Source organism: Neophocaena asiaeorientalis, unplaced genomic scaffold, assembly GCF_003031525.2.
Source record: "Neophocaena asiaeorientalis asiaeorientalis breed wild unplaced genomic scaffold, Neophocaena_asiaeorientalis_V1.1 scaffold197, whole genome shotgun sequence".
Taxonomy (NCBI): Eukaryota; Metazoa; Chordata; class Mammalia; order Artiodactyla; family Phocoenidae; genus Neophocaena; species Neophocaena asiaeorientalis.
The window spans coordinates 3,140,609-3,165,350 of record NW_020174703.1 but is presented as its reverse complement, the minus strand read 5'-3'; the positions used below and the strand labels follow the sequence as shown (position 1 = coordinate 3,165,350).

Sequence of the window (24,742 nt, the reverse complement as noted above, 5' to 3'; positions counted from 1 at the left end):
ACAGTAACACAATCATAGCAGGGGACTTTAACACCCCACTTTCACCAATGGACAGATCATCCAAAATGAAAATAAATAAGGAAACACAAGCTTTAAATGATACATTAAACAAGATGGACTTAATTGATATTTATAGGACATTCCATCCATAAACAAAAGAATACAATTTTTTCTCAAGTGCTCATGAAACATTCTCCAGGACAGGTCATATCTTGGGTCACAAATCAAGCCTTGGTGAATTTAAGAAAATTGAAATTGTATCAGGTATCTTTTCCGACCACAATGCTATGAGACTAGATATCAATTACAGGAAAAGATCTGTAAAAAATACAAACACATGGAGGCTAAACAATACACTACTTAATAACGAAGTGATCACTGAAGAAATCAAAGAGGAAATCAAAATATAGCTAGAAACAAATGACAATGGAGACACGATGACCCAAAACCTATGGGATGCAGCAAAAGCAGTTCTAAGAGGGAAGTTTATAGCAATACAATGCTACCTTAAGAAACAGGAAACATCTCGAATAAACAACCTAACCTTGCACCTAAAGCAATTAGAGAAAGAAGAACTAAAAAACCCCAAAACTAGCAGAAGGAAAGAAATAATAAAGATCAGATCAGAAATAAATGAAAAAGAAATGAAGGAAATGATAGTAAAGATCAATAAAACTAAAAGCTGGTTCTTTGAGAAGATAAACAAAATTGATAAACCATTAGCCAGACTCATCAAGAAAAAAAGGGAGAAGACTCAAATAAAAAGAATTAGAAATGAAAAAGGAGAAATTACAACTGACACTGGAGAAATACAAAGGATCATGGCAACTCTATGCCAATAAAATGGACAACCTGGAAGAAATGGACAAATTCTTAGAAATGCACAACCTGCCAAGACTGAAGCAGGAATAAATAGAAAATATGAGCAGACAAGTCACAAGCACTAAAATTGAAACTGTGGTTAAAAATCTTCCAACAAACAAAAGACCACGACCAGATGGCTTCACAGGCAAATTCTATCAAACGTTTAGAGAAGAGTTAACACCTAACCTTCTCAAACTACTCCAAAATATAGCAGAAGGAGGAAAACTCCCAAACTCATTCTATGAGGCCACCATCACCCTGATACCAAAACCAGACAAAGATGTCACAAAGAAAGAAAACTACAGGGCAATATCACTGATGAACATAGATGCAAAAATCCTCAACAGAATACTAGCAAACAGAATCCAATAGCACATTAAAAGGATCATATACCATGATCAAGTGGGGTTCATTCCAGGAATGCAAGGATCCTTCAATATACTCAAATCAATCAAAGTGATACACCATATTAACAAACTGAAGTACGGATTGCCAACAAACACATGAAAGAATGCTGTACATCATTAATCATTAGAGAAATGCAAATCAAAACTACAATGAGATATCATCTCACACCTGTCAGAATGGCCATCATCAAAAAATCTAGAAACAATTAATGCTGGAGAGGGTATGGAGAAAAGGGAGCAGTCTTGCACTGCTGGTGGGAATGTAAATTGATACAGCCACTATGGAGAACAGTATGGAAGTTCCTTAAAAAACTACAAATAGAACTACCATATGACCCAGCAATCCCACTACTGAGCATATACCCTGAGAAAACCATAATTCAAAAAGAGTCATGTACCAAAATATTCATTGCAGCTCTGTTTACAATAGTCAGGACATGGAAGCAACCTATATGTTCATCATCAGTTGAATGGATAAAGAAGTGGCACATATATACAATGTAATATTACTCAGCCATAAAAGGAAACGAAATTCAGTTATTTGTAGTGAGGTGGATGGACCTAGCGTCCATCTTACTTCATTTTACAGAGTGAAGTAAGTCAGAAAGAGAATAACAAATACCATATGCTAACACACATATATGTAATGCAAGAAAAAAAAAAAGGTCATGAAGAACCTAGGGTTAAGAGGGGAATAAAGACACAGACCTACTAGAGAATGGACTTGAGGATATGGGGAGGGGGAAGGGTAAGCTGTGACAAGTTGAGAGAGTGGCATGGACATATATACACTACCAAACGTAAAATAGATAGCTAGTGGGAAGCAGCTGCATAGCACAGGGAGATCAGCCCGGTGCTTTGTGACCACCTAGAGGGGTGGGATAGGGAGGGTGAGAGGGAGCGAGACAAGAGAGGGAAGAGATATGTGAACATATGTATATGTATAACTGATTCACTTTGTTATAAAGCAGAAATTAACACACCATTGTAAAGCAATTATACTCCAATAAAGATGTTAAAAAAAAAAAGAAGTGTGGCATTGTTTTCAAAGAAATTTGTTTTTAAAGAGATGTACTGGGCTTCCCTGGTGGCGCAGTGGTTGAGAGTCCGCCTGCCGATGCAGGGGACATGGTTTCGTGGGGTCCGGGAGGATCCCACATGCCGTGGAGCGGCTGCGCCCGTGAGCCATGGCCGCTGGGCCTGCGCGTCCGGAGTCTGTGCTCCGCAACGGGAGAGGTCACAACAGTGAGAGGCCCGCATACCGGAAAAAAAAAAAGAGATGTACTGAGTAACAATTAGAAAAGATGAGTAGAGTTTAGAGGACTGGTTGAAGCAGTGAAACGCCTCTATTTTTAGGCATGCCTTTATTGAGATATTTATTTGAGTATATTAGATAACACAAATCCAGATACAAACTTCTTGGGAAATGATCTTTCTTGATTTAATTTTCCATTTACACACACACACACACACACACACAAACAGATTCATGCAACTCTTTTGGTTTTTTTCTATACTTAAGAGTTAACTTATTAAATATTCCCATGGCTCCTTATATAAATATGCACTTAACTTGTTTTTTATACTTTAACTAATATTGATTTGGGAAAAAGTTCAAATATTTAATTTTTTAATGACCTGGGAAGCACTACGTTCATTCATCTAACCAAGTTTAGAAATCTCTTTCATAAATTAAAATTTTAATTATTTACACAATATTAACTACTTTCCTATGTATCTTTACTGTATTAGAGTGGTTATAAAGGGAGAGGAGACTTCTGTTGTTTCCAAGGGTGGCTTAATCCTTTTGTAAACCAGGGAATTGTGTTCTGGTGAGATCTGGTCTACTTTAACTATCAAAAATTGTTAAGGTCATGGAAGAGTCAAAACAACATGAATTCTTAGTTATAGCTGAATACAAGGCCAAAGTTCTATATAAATTTTTCTGTTTAATCTTCATCAAGAGGAGTATGCATGGGATTGCTTACTTGGAAATGTAGTTAGGTTGTTTATGTTACTTTAATTTTAGAGACAGAAAAACAACTACAAGGGCTTTTAAATGACATGACTGAGTTATTTGGAAAAAAAGAGATCATATGTGTATGTGTTAACTTCATATGTGTATGAAGTTAAGCTTTTCTTTTTAAAAATTTTTTTTGTTGTAAACCAGGGAATTGTGTTCTGGTGAGATCTGGTCTACTTTAACTATCAAAAATTGTTAAGGTCATGGAAGAGTCAAAACAACATGAATTCTTAGTTATAGCTGAATACAAGGCCAAAGTTCTATATAAATTTTTCTGTTTAATCTTCATCAAGAGGAGTATGCATGGGATTGCTTACTTGGAAATGTAGTTAGGTTGTTTATGTTACTTTAATTTTAGAGACAGAAAAACAATTACAAGGGCTTTTAAATGACATGACTGAGTTATTTGGAAAAAAAGAGATCATATGTGTATGTGTTAACTTCATATGTATATGAAGTTAAGCTTTTCTTTTTAAAAATTTTTTTTTAAATTAATTTATTTATGGCTGTGTTGGGTCTTCGTTTCTGTGTGAGGGCTTTCTCTAGTTGTGGCAAGCGGGGTCCACTCTTCATTGCCGTGCGTGGGCCTCTCACTATCGTTGCCTCTCTTGTTCTCTGTGGAGCACAGGCTCCAGACGCGCAGGCTCAGTAATTGTGGCTCACGGGCCCAGTTGCTCCGCGGCATGCGGGATCTTCCCAGACCAGGGCTCGAACCCGTGTCCCCTGCATTCGCAGGCAGACTCTCAACCACTGCGCCACCAGGGAAGCCCGAAGTTAAGCTTTATATGTTGAATTTTGGACAGAATAGGCTAATCTTCTGGGGAAATTCTAAGAAATGGAATGGCCATATCACTGAACTATCTAGAGTATGTTTTAAAAATTACTGGCGTTTCAGAATAGGTACATTGCATTTTCTCAGAGATAATTATTTTGTTGAAGGCAAACTGAAATATCATAGATTCTTCCAAGAAGCCTGATATGGTGGCCAGCTTCCAAAACTGACCCTGATGATGCCCACACCTAGTATTGGGTTGGCCGAAAAGTTCATTCAGGTTTTTCCATAAGATGTTACAGGAAAACCTGAAGGAACTTTACGCCCAACCCAATATTTATACCATTATGCAATCCCCTCCTAGGGTTGAACTGTGTGTCCAATAAAATATGACAGAAGTGATAGTAATTGCTAAGATTAGATTATAAAATACACTGCCTCTTTGGTGTTAAATGTGCACTCTCTTTCAGATGTGATCAGGTCCCTGTGAACAGTAGCTGAAGCTTTCTGCCCAAGTCACATGAATGAGCTGGAAAAAAAGTTGCCCTGCCTCTTTAAGCTTTCAGCTGACTGCAGCCCATGACAGCTTGTCTGCAACCCCATGGGAGACCCAGAGCCAGAACTACCTAGCTAAGTCACTCCTGGATTCCTGATTCTCAGACATTTTGTGAGATAATACATCCTCATTGCTTAAAACTGCTCAGTTTTGGGGTAATTTGTTACGTAGCAATAGAAAACTAATACATTTGATCTGTACATGAGGTTAATGTTCAGTATCTTTTCCTATAAGGGAAGTAGCTTTCAAATGGTGGTGCTTTCTGAGACAATACAGAATATTAGAAGAGGACTGGCCTTGCATTCAGGACACCTGTGTGTTCAATATCACACAAGCCACAATTCTTCTGGGTCTAGCTTCTTAATAAATATCAGAGAGTTAGATTAAATTTGCCCTAATAATCATTCATATTTTTAACTTCTATACTTCTAAGAGGGTTCTCACGCTCTCAGCTTGGAAATCTCTTTGTGTGCGAAATCTTTACTTATTTACCACAACATTGCCAACTTTTCAGTATATCTCTATTTTCATGAATGATTGATAATTAGAGAGAAAGGCTTCCCTGGTGGTGCGGTGGTTGAGAGTCTGCCTGTCAATGCAGGGGGCACGGGTTCGAGGCCTGGTCCTGGAGGATCCCACATGCCGTAGAGCAGCTGGGCCCGTGCGCCATAGCTGCTGAGCCTGCACTCTGGAGCCCGCGAGTCACAGCTGCTGAGCCCGCGTGCCACAACTGCTGAGCCCGTGCGCCTGGAACCTGTGCTCCGCAGCGGGAGAGGCCACCGCAGTGAGAAGCCCACGCACCACGGCGAAGAGGGGCCCCCACTCGCTGCAACCAGAGACGGCCTGCGCACGGCAACGAGGACCCAGTGCAGCAAAAATAAATAAAAATAAATAAATAAATAAAATAATTAGAGAGAAAAGGTTGCTATTGCAAAGAAGGTACATGAGAGAAAGAGAATGTTTGGCTGCTGTGTATCCTCTGCATAACCTACTTTGGCCTTTAAAGAGTATACAGAAAGACACAGAAGAAATGAAACCATGAGGTAAGACATGAAAAGGTGGACCCATTAGAGTAATTTACCCTACCTAGAGGGTAATGAAATAATAAAATCTGCCAAAATAAATAGAACACCATGCTTCATGAATTATTCTCATATATAAAAAACTTAGAAGAGTGAGAATCTTGTATCAAAGCAAAATATGGCCTGTATTGTCATCAATATATCTAACGTGTACTTGGAAAGTACAATAAGAATGAAACTATTTTCCATGTTTATGGCCATACTACTGTAGAGTTATGTCTAATTTCGAAGAAAAAAATTTTCTGTATCTTATTTAATGTCAAATGTTTTACAGTTCATAAACTATGTAAATTCATAATTTAAGATATCAATTTTTGTAATTTCCAAATTAGAATGTTATCACATGCTTATACTAAAACTTCTTAAGTGACAATAAAATAATATTATGGGATGGTATCAATTGATTAATATTGATGTGGATGGTAATTTTTAAATGTAGGAACTGGTTCTGTGCCCTAGTCCACACATTCGTTAATGTCTTTACCCCTGTTTTACTTATTACCATATGATCTATAAAATAGAATAATCCTTTTGATGGTCATGCTTGCATTTTGGGTAAGATGGCATTCTGTTTGGGTGACAAAAATTTAAAGGACCTACTGTGCCTACTAGAACCATATTAAAATTAAAACTGGTAATGACACTGAAACTAATACCAGTTTTAGTAGAGTCTATGTATTGAATGCTTACTCTTTCCCAGGAGCAAATGAATGATTTACATTTAAAAGTCTCATTTACTCTATTCCTCATAATAGCTTATGTGGTTGTTATCATTTCTCTCCTAACAGATGAAGAAGTTAAGTCTTAAGGAAATAAAACTTGTTGCCTATGGTCACAAAGCTAACTGTTTCAAAGCCTGAATTCTAACCCAGGTCTGTCCAAATCCACTATGACTAGATAGAATATTTATTATTGTATAAAATATTTTGTTTCACAAATATCAATGTGAATTGACTAAAAAGCCACCAAAAGTTAAAAAAGCGACAGAAGAAAAATGAAATAAGCAACAGTCCAGTCACTTTTAACGTTCCATCAATATCTAAATATATTTTTATCAGTTTCTTATTAAGTTGCCAGCTGGAGGTTGAAATCTAAGTGGTAATCATGAAGTAGGTAGGTGTCTCTCAATTAGCTAGCAGCTAATTAACTTGTCTTAAAATGAATTAATACAAGTAGAGCGCACTCAGTAAACTACTATTTGTTAACATTATTTTTGTTTTTTCATAATCCAAGTTAAGTATTAACACCAAAATGTTTTTCTCTATCTTCATTCAAGATTGGGAAAGTAGTTTTAAGGACTAGAAATGTGCAAATATTTTAGCTTCTAACTCATTTTTGTTTTCCTAATTCATCCAACAAAATCAAATCTTGGCCTTGCAATAAATAAGGGTTCTCTAGCTCCAGAAGAACTGGTTTCCCAATACTGGACACACTACAGTCTTGGATGTTAGGCATTCCCTCAAGCAATAAAAAAAAAAAAATCTGCAAATCAAGTCAGGCAGCAGAGGCACACAGAAGTTTACATATTTCTTAAATAAAAAGTTGGATTTTCTTTATAATACTGCAATATTTTGAAATCTATGGGGTCTAATAAAAACCATGCTTAAAAATGCAGTTTAAAAACACATACACACCTGTCACAGAAGTATTTATTGGAGTGAACTATTCAAGGAGGAAACCCCACCAAATTCCTGACTGACTACTAAGAAAAGTTGCTAGCTCTACCTTACCCTCTGTATGGTCCATATTTATTTCCTCTATTAGCATTTGCTAATAAATCCCTGAAGGAAAATGGGGCTAAACAATGCACTCTGTAAACAGCCACCTCGTATTCTATAGGAAATCTCGCAAGATAACTTCACATGATTTATCATACAATTACAGGCTTCAAAATCCTCAGAAGAAATGAATGCATCTTTGTTCAGTTTATAGATTTCCTCATTAAATGCAAGATGAAAAAAGTAGTAGTACAGCATCAGAAGAGAAAAAAGTAAATTTATGAATTGGTAATTATGCTTGTACTTGTAGCCCCAAATTGTAATTGTTTAAGGAATAGGCAAAAATATGGTTGTATTTTTAACTGCACTTGAAAGAGCAAAACTTACATTTCTCCCAAGGGTGTATGACTCAGTCAACACTTTAACAAGGCCAGTGATCAGGGGAAACTTGCTAAGGGTTAGATAACATAATCTACCAGAGTTGCAATTCTTAGCTTCAAGATTTGCCTACAGGCATTATACAGTAGTATTTACCCTTTCATCATTTTAAGATAGAAAGTTAGATATCTGACTTGTACATTTGGCTTTCTGAAGTAATAACATTATATTTACATTTTACTTAATGGAAGAGCAGTTCTTTGAAGGCTGAATGCAGTCTGAATTCATGGCAATATCACACTCAAATAATTGGTGCCTGTCTATGGGATTTTTGTTTATCTGATTTTCACCAAACTAGATCAGAAATTTAGAGGAAGTTTGAATTTGTGTCCTTGTTACTTCCCAGAAAAATTTTTTCTGAAGGAATGAAACTATAATGGAAAAATGCTAATTTTGCATACTCCAAGGCTATCCTGATTCTGGTGGGCACTAACCTAGACACTTTCCTAGAGTAGTTTCTAGTATTCTGTCCCACCATCTGCCCCTACTTAAAGGGATATTTGTGAACCTCTTAGAATTTGGTATTGTGGGTTCTATAACCTCTACTCCAAGCTGTATGTTCCATTGTACTATTTCTTCCCTCCAAACAATAATTTTTAAGAGGAGGTAGAAATTTATAGGAGTAGTAATTAATCTTTTTTAAAATAGATTTATATTTTTATCTTTTCTTAGAAATGCAAAACTTGGTTGTAAATATATAGATTTCTAGATTGTTGAAGAAATTGAATTACTCTTTCACCCTTAAGATTTTTATATACTTTCCTGTAATTTTTTAATATCTCATATTTTCATTGGAAACATCAAATCTCTCATTCCTTCATTACTCTTACTTGATAATTTCTTATCAGATTGCATAGCAAAGCCAGACACAATAAAATAATAATAAGCTTACGCAGTCATGGAATTTCAGAATCGGAAAATAATCTAGTTTACCCTAACCTCATCAAAAAAGAGATGAAGACATGGAATTCATTAAAGTGATGATGAAGCAATTTAAGAAAAGTCTGACCAGGAATATCAAAGCAACTGATTATGACTTCAGGATGTGAAATTGAATTAAAATGTTATGAAATTTAGAGCAGATTGAAATATAGCAAGTCGGCAGAAGTGTGATTAATGAGCAGCTTTAGCTAGTATTACAACATCAGCGCTAAGATTGCACTTCTGGTGACTACACAGCACCAAAAGAATCCAGGCCCTTTGAGCACAGTGAAGTGGGTATTGTTTTATTCTTGAAAACCAGAACATAAACTTTGATACTCATTATGCTTATAACCTCCATTTCAGTCTATAAATTTAGATATATTCTAAAGTTTTAAATGAAGTATATTTACTTAGTTCTACCAATTTTGCTTTTTCCTCTTTTGGATGTATCAAATCTTTGACATACTAAATCTAGCTTCTGTAATTTTAAACAAATCCATTTTTCAAATCAAACAAAAGGTAGTATGACTCTTATGAAACAGAAGACAATTTAAAGCTAGAGGAGTCAGTAGACATTTGTAATTTTCATATGCGTGCAAACCTTATACTAGATGTGTAGTGCAAATGTCTTTCAATTTCTTTCTATTCAGATACGTTCAAATCATACAGATGCTGCTGTTGATGCAGTGCTGGCACCAGTCCCAGGTTTGCGACCACGAAAATCTCTGCTCCAGGCACTTTGGGGACTCCCTGGGCTCACTAAACCAGACAGGCTTCTACATAGGGTGGTGTTTGCTACACAACACGGAAATTGGCAATGAAACCTCTGTAATGAGTGTTTGTATCAGTAAATTCCCTTGCCATCCATTTTTTATCAGGTAATGTTGTTTTAATTAGTACCAAATGCTCATATCCAATATCTCTGTGGTGGACATGGCAACAAATAAGAATTATGAAAAGAAAGGAAAAAAGAGAACACAAAACTTTTATTTAGCAGCTCAGGAATTTGCTGATTCCATTAGAAACAACTCAATTGTATCTGAAACTGACTGGGTCCCTTATTTACTGCATTTTGCTTCAGATTAATACTTTAGGTTCAAATATCACACAAGACATGTAACATCTACAGAGATTCTAGCCAGTTATAAAGATGGCTCAATATTTAAGTTCACATGTATGTTTAGAGGGTTGTGGTTATTCTCCCTCTATCCATACCTTTAAAGTGAGGTAATGGAGAAGTGGTGCCTCTAGAGACTTAGAGCTTCAAGTGTGGTCCTGGGAGAGGCAGTGCTAGCCTTCCCTGTGAGCTGTTTCAAATGTAAACCCTCATCCCACCTCCTTTAAGCCACCTCCAGTCAACTGAATCAGAACCTGCATTTCAACAAGTTCCTCCTGTGATCCAGGAAATCCATAGGCCCTTTCCTCAACCACACTTTTCTTAGTTCCTATATGAAAACCATGTTTCAATTTACATGCAAGTTTACATTTATGTTACAAAATGTACACCTTAGATGGTCATTGTGGAAGGAGGATGCAGAGAATAAATGAGATATGTTTCTGTACCTAAACAGTGGTTAGAGGTAAGAGTAGCATTCGTGGAAGCGAACAGAAAATTCTCTTCCACTTTTGGGCAAACACCTAAGTGAAGGAAATACAACAGAAGAAAATAAGAAATGTGTATTGACAATTTTATAAGGAAGGAAAGAAGGATTCTTTTCTTTTCCAGTTGATTATTTCTACAATAGTTGCTTCATATATTTTTAATCAAATAAAGATGCAGATTTACTGCTTATATTTTTTAGGAAAAAAGTATTATTTATTGAATTGTTATCTTGGGGGAAAAACTACCCTGAGAAAGTAGAATAAGAGGGGAGAGAAGCAAGAAAGAGACTTATTGTGCAAAGTTTTTTGTTGAGAAGTACGAGACTTTTACAAAAGATACCAATGATTCAACCTCCTATCGAAAGAGACTACTTTAAATCATCCCTGAGCGATGAAATTATTTCCCATAATGAAAAGCTTCCCACAAATCTCTTCACCTTTTTTTTAAAAAACAATACAGTGTTTTCATGACATGAAATTACATCTTTTATATAAACCTCATAGATACTGAATTCTATAATTGGTAGAGTAGGTGAAACAATGGCAAGTTAAACAAATTCAGAATTTTATAATTATTGACCATCTGTATATAAGAAATGTTTCCTTTCTTATGATGAAATTTCTTAAGCAAAATCTAAAAACTGCTGACTGGTAAAAAAAAAATTGAGAGAATTGTAAGGAAAAGACTTTACCATTCATAGGTCTTTAAATATTGGATGTAAGAATAATGAACTATTATGGAGGATTCATGTTTGCAAAATAAGCTACCAGTTGGCAGTCAGTGGAGCTGTACAACACCCTGGTGAGGTAGGTATATTTTATTGCTGCCATTTTATAGATGCAAAATGGGCAGCAGAGAGTAAGGAAGGGAACCTAGAAAATCAGCATCAGCAGAAAGCACTGACTTTTCTGAGACATCCAGTTGTGATGCAAGTAGGTGTTAACAACCACTTATTGCCTGGGTTATTTTGGTGAAGTTACTTAGGTTTCTTGTACCTTAGTTTCTTCATCTGTAAAATGGGAAGGGTAATAGTACTTATTACAAAGCATTGTTATTGGAATTGAATTGCTTAATACATAAAAAACACTTTTCAAAGTATCTGGCATATAACTGGCCAACTATCATTGCCTATGAATTATGAGCTATGTGCCTTTCTGAGTACTAAGGATATGAACGTGGACAAAAGAAATCCCTGCCCTCGTGTGCTTACATTCTATTTATTAACAGAGCATTGTCTCAGCTGATGGATATCAGTGTGTGTCCTTCTTATGAACAGGTAGAAACAGGAAGTTCTCGGGGCTTGCTTTCTTTTTTTCTTAATTGTTAGGGGTAATTTCACAGTGGTTGGTAAGTTGTTTCAATTTCCTCTGAATGAGTTCTGAACAAAGAAAGGATTTTATTACTTTCTTTAGAATTTGACTGAAAGCAAACAGTGGTGTTAGGCACTGACTCAAGGTTGGGTGACAAAGACAAACAAGAAATGATCTCCTTTATTCAGGGCCTTCCAAACTAGTGAGGGAGTCAGATACACACATATATGACTCTAATCAAGACTGTCTTTGGTAAATATAATAAAAGAACAAAGAAGCAAGAGAAAGAAAAGTGCTATGGGCAGAGAAACAAAGGAGAAGAAAAATTTTAAATGTGAAAACAAAGGGTAAAGAAAGGAGGTAGGAGCAGAGCTAAGGGAATGCTGTATTTGATGTTCAATGAGAGTTTTGATATTTAGTGACTGCAAGAGGGTCTGCAACATGTCGAAGGTGGAGACTGAGGGGTTGGGGACAGATGATGTCTTATTGACTTATTGAAATAACTTTCTAAGCCCAAGATGGAACCGCTCCCATCCGGAGTGCCAAGTCAGCAAACCAAAACTTTGATAATTTTGTGTCTCTGTAAAAGCTCTGCTGGATCAAAAACTCAGTATATCCACAGATGGCCAAGAAGCACATGAAAAGCTGCTCAACATCACTAACTATTAGAGAAATGCAAATCAAAACTACAATGAGGCACCACCTCACACCAGTCAGAATGGCCATCATTAAAAAGTCTACAAATAACAAATGCTGGAGAGGGTGTGGAAAAACGGAACCTTCCTACACTGTTGGTGGGAATGGAAGTTGGTGCAGCCACTATGGAAATCAGTATGGAGGCTCCTCAGAAAACTAAAAATAGAATTACCATGTGATCCAGCAATCCCACTCCTGGGCATGTATCCAGAGAAAACTATAATCCAAAAAGATACATGCACCCCTATGTTCATAGCAGCACAATTCACAATAGCCAAAACATGGAAACAACCTAAATGTCCATTGACAGATGAATGGATAAAGAAGATGTGGTACATATATACAATGGAATATTACTTAGCCATAAAAAGAATGAAATAATGCCATTTGTAGCAACATGGATGCAACTAGAGATTATCATACTAAGTGAAGTAAGTCAGAAAGAGAAAGACAAATACCATATGATGTCACTTACATATGGAATCTAAAATATGACACAAATGTCATATTTCTGCTATCTAGGAAGCAGAAACAGACTTATAGACATAGAGAACAGATTTGTGGTTGCCAAGGGGGGCTGGTGGGGGAGGGATGGACTGGGAGTTTGGGGTTAGTAGATGCAAACTACTACACATAGAATGGATGGACAACAAGGTCCTACTGTAAAGCACAGGGAACTATATTAAATGTCCTGGGATAAACCATAACAGAAAACAATACAAAAAAGATTGTATATATATGTATAACTGAGTCACTTTGCTATACAGCAGAATTAACACAACATTGTAAATCAACTAAACTTCAATTAAAAAAAAAACACGCAGTATATCCAGTTACCCAGTCCCCAAATGCCAAGCCAGCTCTGGGCTCTATACTTCTTTCCTTGTTCATTCTCACCCTAAACAAGGTTGACTGTGTGGCTCCAGCCAATCAGATATTTTCTCTTTTTCTCTCCCTTGTTCTTTATTCCTTGTGCTATAAAAGCTCCCTGCCTTCCGGCCCACTTGGCACTTCATTGAAAGGAGACCATCCACTTCATGAAGTGTTATATAAAGTGTGTATCACCTAAATTGTCTTCATGGTTTTTAACAGTTCCCTCATTATGAGGAGTCTCTACTTTGAAGAAAAGCATTGTTAGTAAGTAAATACAAAATATAAACTTTTTTGGTAACATATGTGACTTTCTTCATTATTTTAAGTGACTTTTCATATTCAAACTATATTCATGTGAGTTTAAAAAAATAAAACACCTTTTGAGTATGAAAAGAGAAAAGTAACCAAGAATTGGGGCAGTATAATTAACTGAATAGAGAGTATCTAATTAATTATAACCCACAAGCAATATATTTTCTTCTTCATAGCCCTCTCATCTCACACACACACACACACACACACACACACACACACAGAAACAAAAGACAATCATAGCAGGGTTTTAATTTTTATATATAATTATGATGTGAAGATTATTCCCTGTGGTGATGTATTTTTTTAAATGTGTGTATTTAATTTTAGTGTACATAAATTCTTTGAAAGATAGTATAACATATCTATATAACTGTACAAACACAAACATAGCAGCATTTGGAAACAGCTAAAAATGGAAGAGATTATCTTTCTGGACCCTTATTTTACAGATGAGAAAACACGCCTAAGAAAGTTAAGGTCTGAGCCAAACTCAAATTTTTGAACATTTACACCAATGCCTTTTTCTAAGCAAAGATCACTGGTAACAACAATATGTGTTTGACCTCAGATATTTGTAGACACTTCACATTCTAAGCAGCTTAACTTCTCTCCTGATTTACAGAATAATGATCCTAACACAATACCTTAATAAAACAGCATGAATTCCTCAGAGAATGGAGGAATATTGATCATTTGTGTATTAATTAATATCTTTGATTGAATGATTTTTGATCTTTGATTGAATGAATTTAAATGCCATAAATTAAAGACTGAGGCACCAATATTAAAGACTGAGGAGACTGTGGATATCATAGTGAGCCAAGGAGTAAAATTCTCTCCTAGCTCTCTGAGCATTGAGGTGCCTTAGTTATTAGTTGGTGTGCCATGAGATCTACTTGGATCACCTTTACCTGTTCCTGCTCCCACCCCCTAGCTTCTATGTGTTTTGCATTTAAAGGCTTGTACCTACCATCTACTTTAGACACCTAAACTTGGGCAACTGGAGCCACAATGGAGAACCAGATGTGTCTATGACATTTTCCTGAATACCACATGTATATGTCCATTCAGGCCTGTGGTCAATGACTGACTGGAGCCTGAGTACGGAAGCTCAGCTTCTTTGTCTCCATACGATGAACTCTGAGACGTAATTTAGACTCCAGAGCTCCCCTGCTCACTCTGAGTTTGATTTGCATCTTCCTTCATAGTCCTGCCTCCCCATTGTCTTACCAGTTCTCCTGGGAGGGTTCTTCATTAATCACTTACACACGAATTCCCATCGCAGGGTCTGCCTTTGGGCAACTTGATCTAGGACAGCTACCAAAGCTATTTAGGATCTATCCATCCATCCATCCATCCATCCATCCATATTTATCTATATTTGCTACCTCACTCTCTCTCTTACCTCCATCTATGTACTTCCACCCCTCATCCCATTCTAACCCAATAGGTAACACCTAAAACAGCATATTTCCATTCCATATTCTGTATGTTAATATAACCACACAAAAATATACATAGATGGGGGAATATTTGTGTTCCCAAAATAGGAGCATTTGTACATGTACTGCTTTGTATTTTGCTTTTCCTACTGAACTATATTTAGATTCCTAATAAAGAAATTAGCACTTTTAACTAAGAGTTCTATTGTAGGTTGCCCTAGTTATAAGCTTTATAAAAATAATTCTTGGGAGGAGAAACTGCATTATAGATATAGATAGATATATAAAAGGTACAGCAAGAATCTGAAGTCATAGTTGGGAAAAGTTTTAATGCTGTCAGTCATTTTATGCTTTCTCTGAGAGGTTTGATATTCTAACATCTTGATTGATTGATTGCCTACACATTATGTATTTATGTATGAAGATATAATAATTTTTATTTAGTTTGTACATAATTCCCATGCTATTGTGCTCTGATTCTATATTGTACTATATAATATGCCAAATATTTCCCTAATGCTTTTTAAAATGATATTTAATACTGACTTCATACACTCTTCATCTTCAGGTCTGGTCAAAATTAGTCTTTACAACCCACTAGAAGAGTTGATATCTTTATTTCCATTTTATAAATGTGAAGTCTGAGACATAGGGAGATTAATAGACTTTTTTCTGACCACAAGCATAATGAGAGTCAGAGTCAGTACATGAATTAGGAATCCTTTGCTTCCAACTCCATGTTTAATCCATTAGCACTGGATCACTGTCATTTTCTTACAAAATAAACTCCTTCATAACATTATTTATTCTATCATTCAAACATGGATATTATATCAATGACCATCTTTCAGAATATTATGAATTTATAAAGTTTTGACTGGATTAATGTGGTTCTCTTTTTATGGAATCGGTGTAGTTTTTCTTTAATTGGAAATATTGCAAGTTATTTTCGTCTTCAAACACATGAAGTAAAAATGACAATAGAATAAGAGTGATTTTCTGTATATGAAATATAACCTTTATAAAACACAGAGAAATATTTTTATTCTGAAAAGTTGCTTAAAAATATGTGTGCATTGCTTTTTAAATACTCTGAATTTTTGAGTACATGAAGATATATTTAAACGAGTGGATGGAAAATACGTATATTTTTGTGACAGGATGCTACGGGTTGTAACATTTGAAAGAATAGCCCAACAGGATTTCTGAGCACATGCTGGCTAGACCAATGTGCAGAATCTATAAGCCAATTAAACTGAGTCAATTCCTCCTTTCTTAGACTACGGATTTATCCATGTCAGTTAATAATAATATAGTTTTCATTGATTACATAATTATGAAATTACTAGATACAGCCATGCAACTGAGTTACTTCTCCCCTTTTCAAAATTACATTTGCTCAGAAGCAGCAGAATAGAAAAATAAAGACTTCTATTTCTCTTCTTGCCCTATGTTTCTCCATAGGAAACCTAATTTATTTGTGATGTTCCTTTGCTTCTTGTAAGTTACAGAAACACAAGTTCTTTCTTATTTTAATATACCACTGGGAATTATATATAATTTTTACATTATAATTTTTTAAATGTAATGCTCACTTTATCAATATTCCAGGGTAGTACCAGCCCAATGGGACATATTATCAGAATTGACTATATGTTCTGCTATAATATCTATAGGACAATATCATAATAGTGACGGATGGAGGGAAAAGCATAAAGAAAGAATGTATATGAATACCATAAAACTGAGTAAGTATATAATTTGGGAAAATATAGTAACTGAGAACAATTTTAAATGACAGAAATAGAAACTAAGGTTAAAAGTTGATTTATTAACCATATTTATCTTGCTAACTTATAAAATAAATCAGCTGGGCTTCCCTGGTGGCGCAGTGGTTGAGAGTCCGCCTGCCGATGCAGGGGACACGGGTTCGTGCCCCGGTCCGGGAAGATCCCACATGCCGCGGAGCAGCTGGGCCCGTGAGCCATGGCCGCTGAGCCTGCGCGTCCGGAGCCTGTGCTCCGCAATGGGAGAGGCCACAACAGTGAGGGGCCCGCGTACCGCAAAAAAAAATAAATAAATAAATAAATCAGCTGACCTGAATGTAAAGAAAAATTTTAATTCATCAGCTATTTCCATTTAAACCTTAAATCATACTTTCCAAATTTTAGCGGACTGTAACTTTAAACTCATTGGCAAAGGATATGGCCTACACGAAATTGCTTTAGATTATGGTAATTCCATTTTACTATTTCTTCCCAAGTGAGTTTTAGAAACAATGTTATGTCAATTAAACTGTAAGTTGAAGGAGTTACAACTCTCTATTGTAAAACTCCCTAGAGTAAGTGAAGGTAGAGATGAACATCTTGTGTCTTCTACTTTAATTTGACATAAAACAAGACAAATTAATTAAGAAATTATAAGCACAATAGTATACTGGAGAATATTCAAAGACATAGTAGGTATGAAGTTAGGCCGAAAAAGAATAGCTTTTAAAGTAAAATAATATTGTACAACAACATGTTTAGTATATACATATATGCATATATATGTATATGTAGATTTTTAGGAAGCTCCAAATAAGACCTACTTTCTCATAGTACTTGATCTCGTAGTCCAGTATGGGTCCATTGGAAAAAGCAGGTGCTTGCCATGATATGGCAATGCTATTTTGGGATGCCCAGTCCTTCCTTACCATACCTATCAGGGAAGGTGCTGAAAGGAAAGAAAATAACTGAGAATTAATTGGCAGGAATCATTCTCCATAATCCTTTCTTTAATATTTTGTCTTCTAAGGAAAACACAATTCTTGTTGAAGAGGACATTAGTTACTGATGTCAGAGTAATATGATAGGATCTCCTTTATTCAATCCAAATAAAATATTAAAATATATTTAGAAACATTATTAAGGAACATAGGAAAGACTCAGATAGTCCACGAATAAGGACCAGAACTCATCATCTCTGGTTTTGTTAGAGGACAACAATTTTTCTTAAACTGGCTTTGGTTTGGGGCTACAACTTGAAGTACAATAGACTTGACTTCTATATTTAATCAAATCTAAGTCTGCTATAGAAAATTGTCTGCAATTACAAGATCATTTATAGACTTTCCTTCAAGACTTGGTACTTTATAAAGTCTTAGTACTTTATAGAAGTTTATATCACAAACTTCTTAACTACAGTAAATTTTTGCTTATCAATGTGAGGATTATTTCTTTTGCATGGTTTCTATGACATTTGAATAAAACCAAAATATTTAATTTCTGAAGTTCATTTTCACAATCATGTCTATCTTCTTTTTCTATATAACATTGTTTTAACAATCCAATCCTAACCTAAAGTAATCTTGTGTTAAACTTCAAATTTTACCTAGAATGTATATACTGCAGGTTCTTTTATCTAACAAAATACTTCTCATTTTTAAATATTCTAATTACTTATAAAAGGAGTTTTTTACATAGAAGTTAAAACTCACTCTTAAAAATACAAATTAAATATACTGAGATACCATTTCTCATCTATTAGATTGGTAAAAAATCCAAAAATTTGACACCAGGCTCTGGGCTAGGCTATGGGGAAAAGCACTTTAATACACTGTTGGTGTAAAGGCAAAATGGCACAATCCTTATAAAGGGAAATTTAACAATTTAAGGCAAATTACATATTCATTTATGCTTTGGTTTTTGGGACTCTAGCTGAAAGAAACACTGCAGAAATACAAAGTGACATATTTATAAGACTACTCACTGAGATTTATTTGTAAAGATTGGAAACAATTTAAATGCCCATCAATAAGGGACTGATTGAAAAAACTATACTACATCCACCAGAGAATTATGAAATTGTAAAAAGGAATTGAGACCATATATAAATACTAGAATGGAGTTATTTCAGGATATATTTTTAAGTGAAGAAAGTGAGATGGAGAAAAATGTATAAAAAACAATGTAAGGATAAACCTAGAATAAAAACGAATAATAATGGTTACCCTTAGAGGGTGGGAGGCAATAGGATGGACACTACAGGGTGAGAAGCAAAACATCTCTGAATATATCCTCCCCTGAAGAGTTACTTTGGAACCCTGTAAATATTTTAAATAATTAAAAAACAAATTAACGTTTAAAAGAGCAATCTCAAAAAATCAGTAGAAAGAAACCTGTGTATTGAGTTGAAAGTATAGCCTTCAAGAGGAACTACTTAAAATGACATTAAAACACAGTAACTTAACTTACATACCAATAGAACATATTTTAAGTACTAAAAAAACTGCAAAAATTATTAAACTGTTTTTAGTAATGATATTGTTAGTGGTACTACTGGTATTGTAATTCTGAATATGTGTGTGTGTGTGTGTGTGTGTGTGTATTGAGGCATAAATCAAATGAGTAATTTTGTTGGTGTTATTGAGAACTAGGATTTTTTTCCTATGGGAAAAAAGGAGATACAGATGCCAGACCAATGAAGGTAAGTAAAAACCCTATACCAGTAAACTTGAATTAGAAGTTTCATTATGAACTCATGATATCTTTCCAGTTCATTTTCAGAAATCCATTCAAATGTACCAATTGCAGTTGAAAATAGAATTTGAAAAAATTGATTCTCTATGATCAAGATGAAAATTCTTTAAATTTATAAGAAAGACTCAAGTATTAAATGTGGTAATTTACTTCCCAATGTTGCCTTTGTATCTTAAGGATAAACTATTCAGTATTTTCTTAAATTTGTGAGAATGACAAGTTTGGTTCTCCTAAGGAATTAAGTACTTTAGAAAGCATATTTAAAACTCTTTCCAGCTGTTCAGTGACAGCACTATTGCTGGATTAAGATATATTCTTAAAATGAGTGATAATTATAGAAATTTATAAGAAACAGAAGTTTGTGCCATAAGCTAAAATAGAAATGGGTAATATGATAAATAAGAAAGTGTTCTGATAATTCACTATTTAAATTGAGTCATATTCACTGCTAATAAATTACCATTAATAAATTTATCCCTATTGAAAAATGCATTAATGTTCTTGAATTATAGTATAATAATGTATTAAATGGTGCTTTATGGAAAAATTATAACTTTAAAGTGAATAAAACAAATTAGAAGTTGATTAAAGTATATCAGTTTCTTACAACTTTTGAAAATGTCCTTTTCATGTATACAATCTTATAGTTTATTTTTCAGTTTAATGTACAATATCACAAAGCAATATTACCAGTGTATTACTTTTTGCCTCATAATTATTTAGCACTCAAGGTCAAATGATATAATCCTTGCAAAACTTATAAGAAATTCAGTTAGGCCAGTAGCATTTTAGAATGACTACTGGTTAAAATCTAGGTACTATCTTTTCTATTTCCATTTCTCCAATGGTAAATTAATTGTACAGACACATCACCTAAATTATATGAATCCTCTTCTATACTTTTATAAAAGAGAAATAAAGAATCTATTCCCTAACTACATAGATTCTTCACTTACACATGGACTTCAGGGTCTAAGATCTATGAAAATCCTAAAATTTCTTCACTTTTGCACATTCCTTTCATATGTAAACATCCACGTTTTACATAGTTGTTAAATATACTTAATTCTAGATAATTCTATTTTAAACCATATATTCTTAACCCTATTCCATACTTTAATATAGTTTCTATAATTTTTACTTCAATGGCTAAAATATTCAATTATGCTGATACTTTATCAAGTCACTCCTCTAATGTTGGATGTTGAAGTTTCCAATATTGTCCTGTTAGAGTTCTGACGTTTTAGGCACAAATTTTTGTGCATAAATTTTGATTTTGTTAAATTATTTTATAGAGAAAATTGCTTTATATAATTTGGATTTTGTGTCATACTATTATTTCCATATTGCTTTTGAAAAAAGCTGTATCAATATACACTAAGCATGCATTTTAAACACTTAATGAGTTTGAAAGCAGAGGATGTGGGAAACAATTAATAGGTCAATAAAACCCAAATGTTGCATTTTATATTTTCAGAGAAGAACAACACTATACAGAATTTCATTTTAAGATAAGGTTTCAATGCATGAAACCTAAAGCATTTCTTTTGAATATATTTAATGAATTTGTCTTAATAATTCAAGTTTACATAGCATCTGAATTTGGCATATTGTGAAAACACTGTAGTGCCAACTGATATAAAGCAGAAAATACGTTTATTCCTCCACATGAGAAAAACTGATTTTAGGACACAAAAGGGCAACTAATTGATCTTTACTTCTGATTCTAAAAAGTCAGAGAAGGAGAGAAATAGTCAGGGAAATAATATCTTCTGGAGTTTGTCAGATCAGAGGCTAACTGAAAGACCTGAAGACTCAAGCAATGTTTCCTGAGTAAGAATTATGTGTTCAGTATAGCCTTCAGCAGAACTGTATTTCTGATATACATCCTTTCTTAAACTTTCAAAAATCTTAGCTTTGACCTTCAGCATAAATGATTGTTGAACAGATTACCACATTCTTGAAAATGCTTTTAACACAAACCTTTTTGATTACTACATTTTCTGAATCTCAAATAGTCTACCAAAAACTGTGTAACAAAAATTGAAAATAAAAGTACGAAGTGGATTTAGTTAGCAAAAGAGATCTTATTCACACTCAGAAAAGCTTTGTTTTCTTATGCTTACGTGGAGATATCTGAAGAAACAGTGAATTGCTCTAGTTAGTTAATTATTTTGCTCCTAATTAAGAGTTAATCAATTTTTATTAAACGTTTACTTTATACCATGTATGTTATCTTATTTCATTCTCATAAATCTATGGGAAGGAGACTGTCTCCACTTTAAAGATGAGGACACTGAGGTTCAGAGAAGTGAGCAATTGTTTAATGACAAGATGTGAAGGCCAATTTTGACATTAACTCAAAAAATGTCAAGGTTATTTCTTGAAAATTTAAAATATCAAACACTAAAACTACAGTTCAAAATCACACTGTGGATTATCACAAATATGTCTTATTTTGAGCACGTAATCAAGACTTATGCCATGGGTCATGAGATGATGTGTTTTCCTAAAGATCTATCAAATGTTGCTAATTCTCAGTCATCTACTAAGCATAGTGGGCATATGAAGGTTTATAAATCGGGATAGCCTGTGTGCATGAGTGTGTGTGTGTTTAGATGAGAAACAGAGAAATTGGGGGAAGGGGAAAGAGAGTGAGAGCGAGCGAGTGCACACTCTTATGCACATGTGTTTGTGACAATGAAAATCTTAATAGTGAATGTTAAGTAACAGAATCGTAATATTAGAACAGACCTTACAAGTCATTTAATACATTTCTTTTCAGCAATGCAGAAAACCCTTCAATGCACCGCTGATAGCTGAGTATCCACTTCTTAATTCAGCAGTTGCACTAAAGTGTATACTTCTTCACAAAGCTATCCATTCTATTTTTTTGTTAACATCTTTATTGGAGTATAATTGCTTTACAATGGTGTGTTAGTTTCTGCTTTATAACAAAGTGACTCAGCTATACATATACATATATCCCCATATATCCTCCCTCTTGCAACTCCCTTCCACCCTCCCTAACCCACCCCTCTAGATGGTAACAGAGCACAAAGCTGATCTCCCTGTTCTATGCGGCTGCTTCCAACAGCTATCTATTTTACATTTGGTAGTGTATATATGTCCATGCCACTCTCTCACTTCATCCCAACTTACCCTTCCCCCTCCCTGTGTCCTCAAGTCCATTCTCTACGTCTGCGTCTTTCGTCTTTACTCCTATCCTGCCCCTAGGTTCTTCAGAACGACTTTTTTTTTTTTTAGATTCCATATATATGTGTTAGCATATAGTATTTCTCTTTCTGGCTTACTTCACTCTGTATGCCAGACTCTAGGTCCATCCACTGCTCTACAAATAACTCAATTTCGTTTCTTTCTATTGCTGAGTAATATTCCACTGTGTATGTGTGCCACATCTTCTTTATCCATTCATTTGTTGATGGACACTGAGGCTGCTTCCATGTCCTTGGCTACTGTAAACAGAGCTGCAATGAACATTGTGGTACATGACTCTTTTTGAATTATGGTTTTCTCAGAGTATATGCCCAGCAGTGGGATTGCTCGGTCATATGGCAGTTCTATTTTCAGTTTTTTAAGGAACCTCCATACTGTTTTCCATAGTGGCTGTATCATTTTACATTCCCACCAACAGTGCAGGTGGGTTCCCTTTTCTCCACACCCCCTCCAGCATTTATTGTTTGTAGATTTTTAATAAAGGCCATTGTGACATGTGTGAGGTGATACCTCACTGTAGTTTTGATTTGCATTACTCTAATGATCAGTGATGTTGAGCATCCTTTCATGTGTTTGTTGGCAATCTGTATATCTTCTTTGGAGAAATGTCTATTTAGGTCTTCTGCCCATTTTTGGATTGGGTTGCTTGTTTCTTTGATATTGAGCTGCATGAGCTGGTTGTAAATTTTGGAGATTAATCCTTTGTCAGTTGTTTCATTTGCAAACATTTTCTCCCATTCTGACGGTAGTCTTTTCGTCTTGTTTATGGTATCCTTTGCTGTGCTAAAGCTTTTAAGTTTCATTAGGTCCCATTTGTTTATTTTTGTTTTTATTTCCATTTCTCTAGGAGGTGGGTCAAAAAGGATCTTGCTGTGATTTATGTCATAGAGTGTTCTGCCTATGTTTTCCTCTAAGATTTGATAGTGTCTGGCCTTACATTTAGGTCTTTAATCCATTTTGAGCTTATTTTTGTGTATGGTGTTTGGGAGTGTTCTAATTTCATTCTTTTACATGTAGCTGTCCAGGTTTCCAGGCACCACTTATTGAAGAGGCTGTCTTTTCTCCATTGTATATTCTTGCCTCCTTTATCAAAAATAAGGTGACCATGTGTGTGTGGGTTTCTCTCTGGACTTTCTATCCTGTTCAAATGATCTATATTTCTGTTTTTGTGCCAGTACCATACTGTCTTGATTACTGTAGCTCTGTAGTATAGTCTGAAATCAGGGAGCCTGATTCCTCCAACTCCATTTTTCTTTCTCAAGATTGCTTTGGCTATTTGGGGTCTTTTGTGTTTTCATATTAATTGTGAAATTTTTTGTTCTAGTTCTGTGAAAAATGCCAGTGGTAGTTTGATAGGGATTGCATTGAATCTGTAGATTGCTTTGGGTAGTAGAGTCATTTTCACAATGTTGATTCTTCCAATCCAAGAACATGGTATATCTCTCCATCTATTTGTATCATCTTTAATTTCTTTCATCAGTGTCTTATAATTTTCTGCATACAGGTCTTTTGTCTCCTTAGGTAGGTTTATTCCTAGATATTTTATTCTTTTTGTTGCAATGGTAAATGGGAGTGTTTTCTTAATTTCACTTTCAGATTTTCATCATTAGTGTATAGGAATGCCAGAGATTTCTGTGCATTAATTTTGTATCCTGCTACTTTACCAAATTCATTGATTAGCTCTAGCAGTTTTCTGGTACAATATTTAGGATTCTGTATGTATAGTATCATGTCATCTGCAAACAGTGACAGCTTACTTCTTCTTTTCTGACTTGGATTCCTTTTATTACTTTTTCTTCTGTGATTGCTGGGGCTAAAACTTCCAAAACTATGTTGAATAATAGTGGTGAGAGTGGACAGCCTTGTCTTGTTCCTGATCTTAGAGGAAATGGCTTCAGTTTTTCACCATTGAGAATGATGTTGGCTGTGGATTTGTCATGTATGGCCTTCATTATGTTGAGG

The 24,742-nt window shown here is 34.9% G+C and overlaps 1 protein-coding gene across 2 annotated transcripts in view; it reads right to left on the bottom strand.

Moving 5' to 3' along the window:
• The window catches only part of EPHA6 (EPH receptor A6), an 848,766-nt gene that overhangs the window by 327,359 nt on the left and 496,665 nt on the right, over positions 1-24,742 (bottom strand). For both annotated transcript variants that reach the window (XM_024759215.1, XM_024759217.1), the window contains exon 6: positions 17,614-17,738. In XM_024759215.1, coding sequence (XP_024614983.1) covers positions 17,614-17,738 — 125 coding nt within the window. The remainder of the gene's footprint in view (positions 1-17,613; positions 17,739-24,742) is intronic.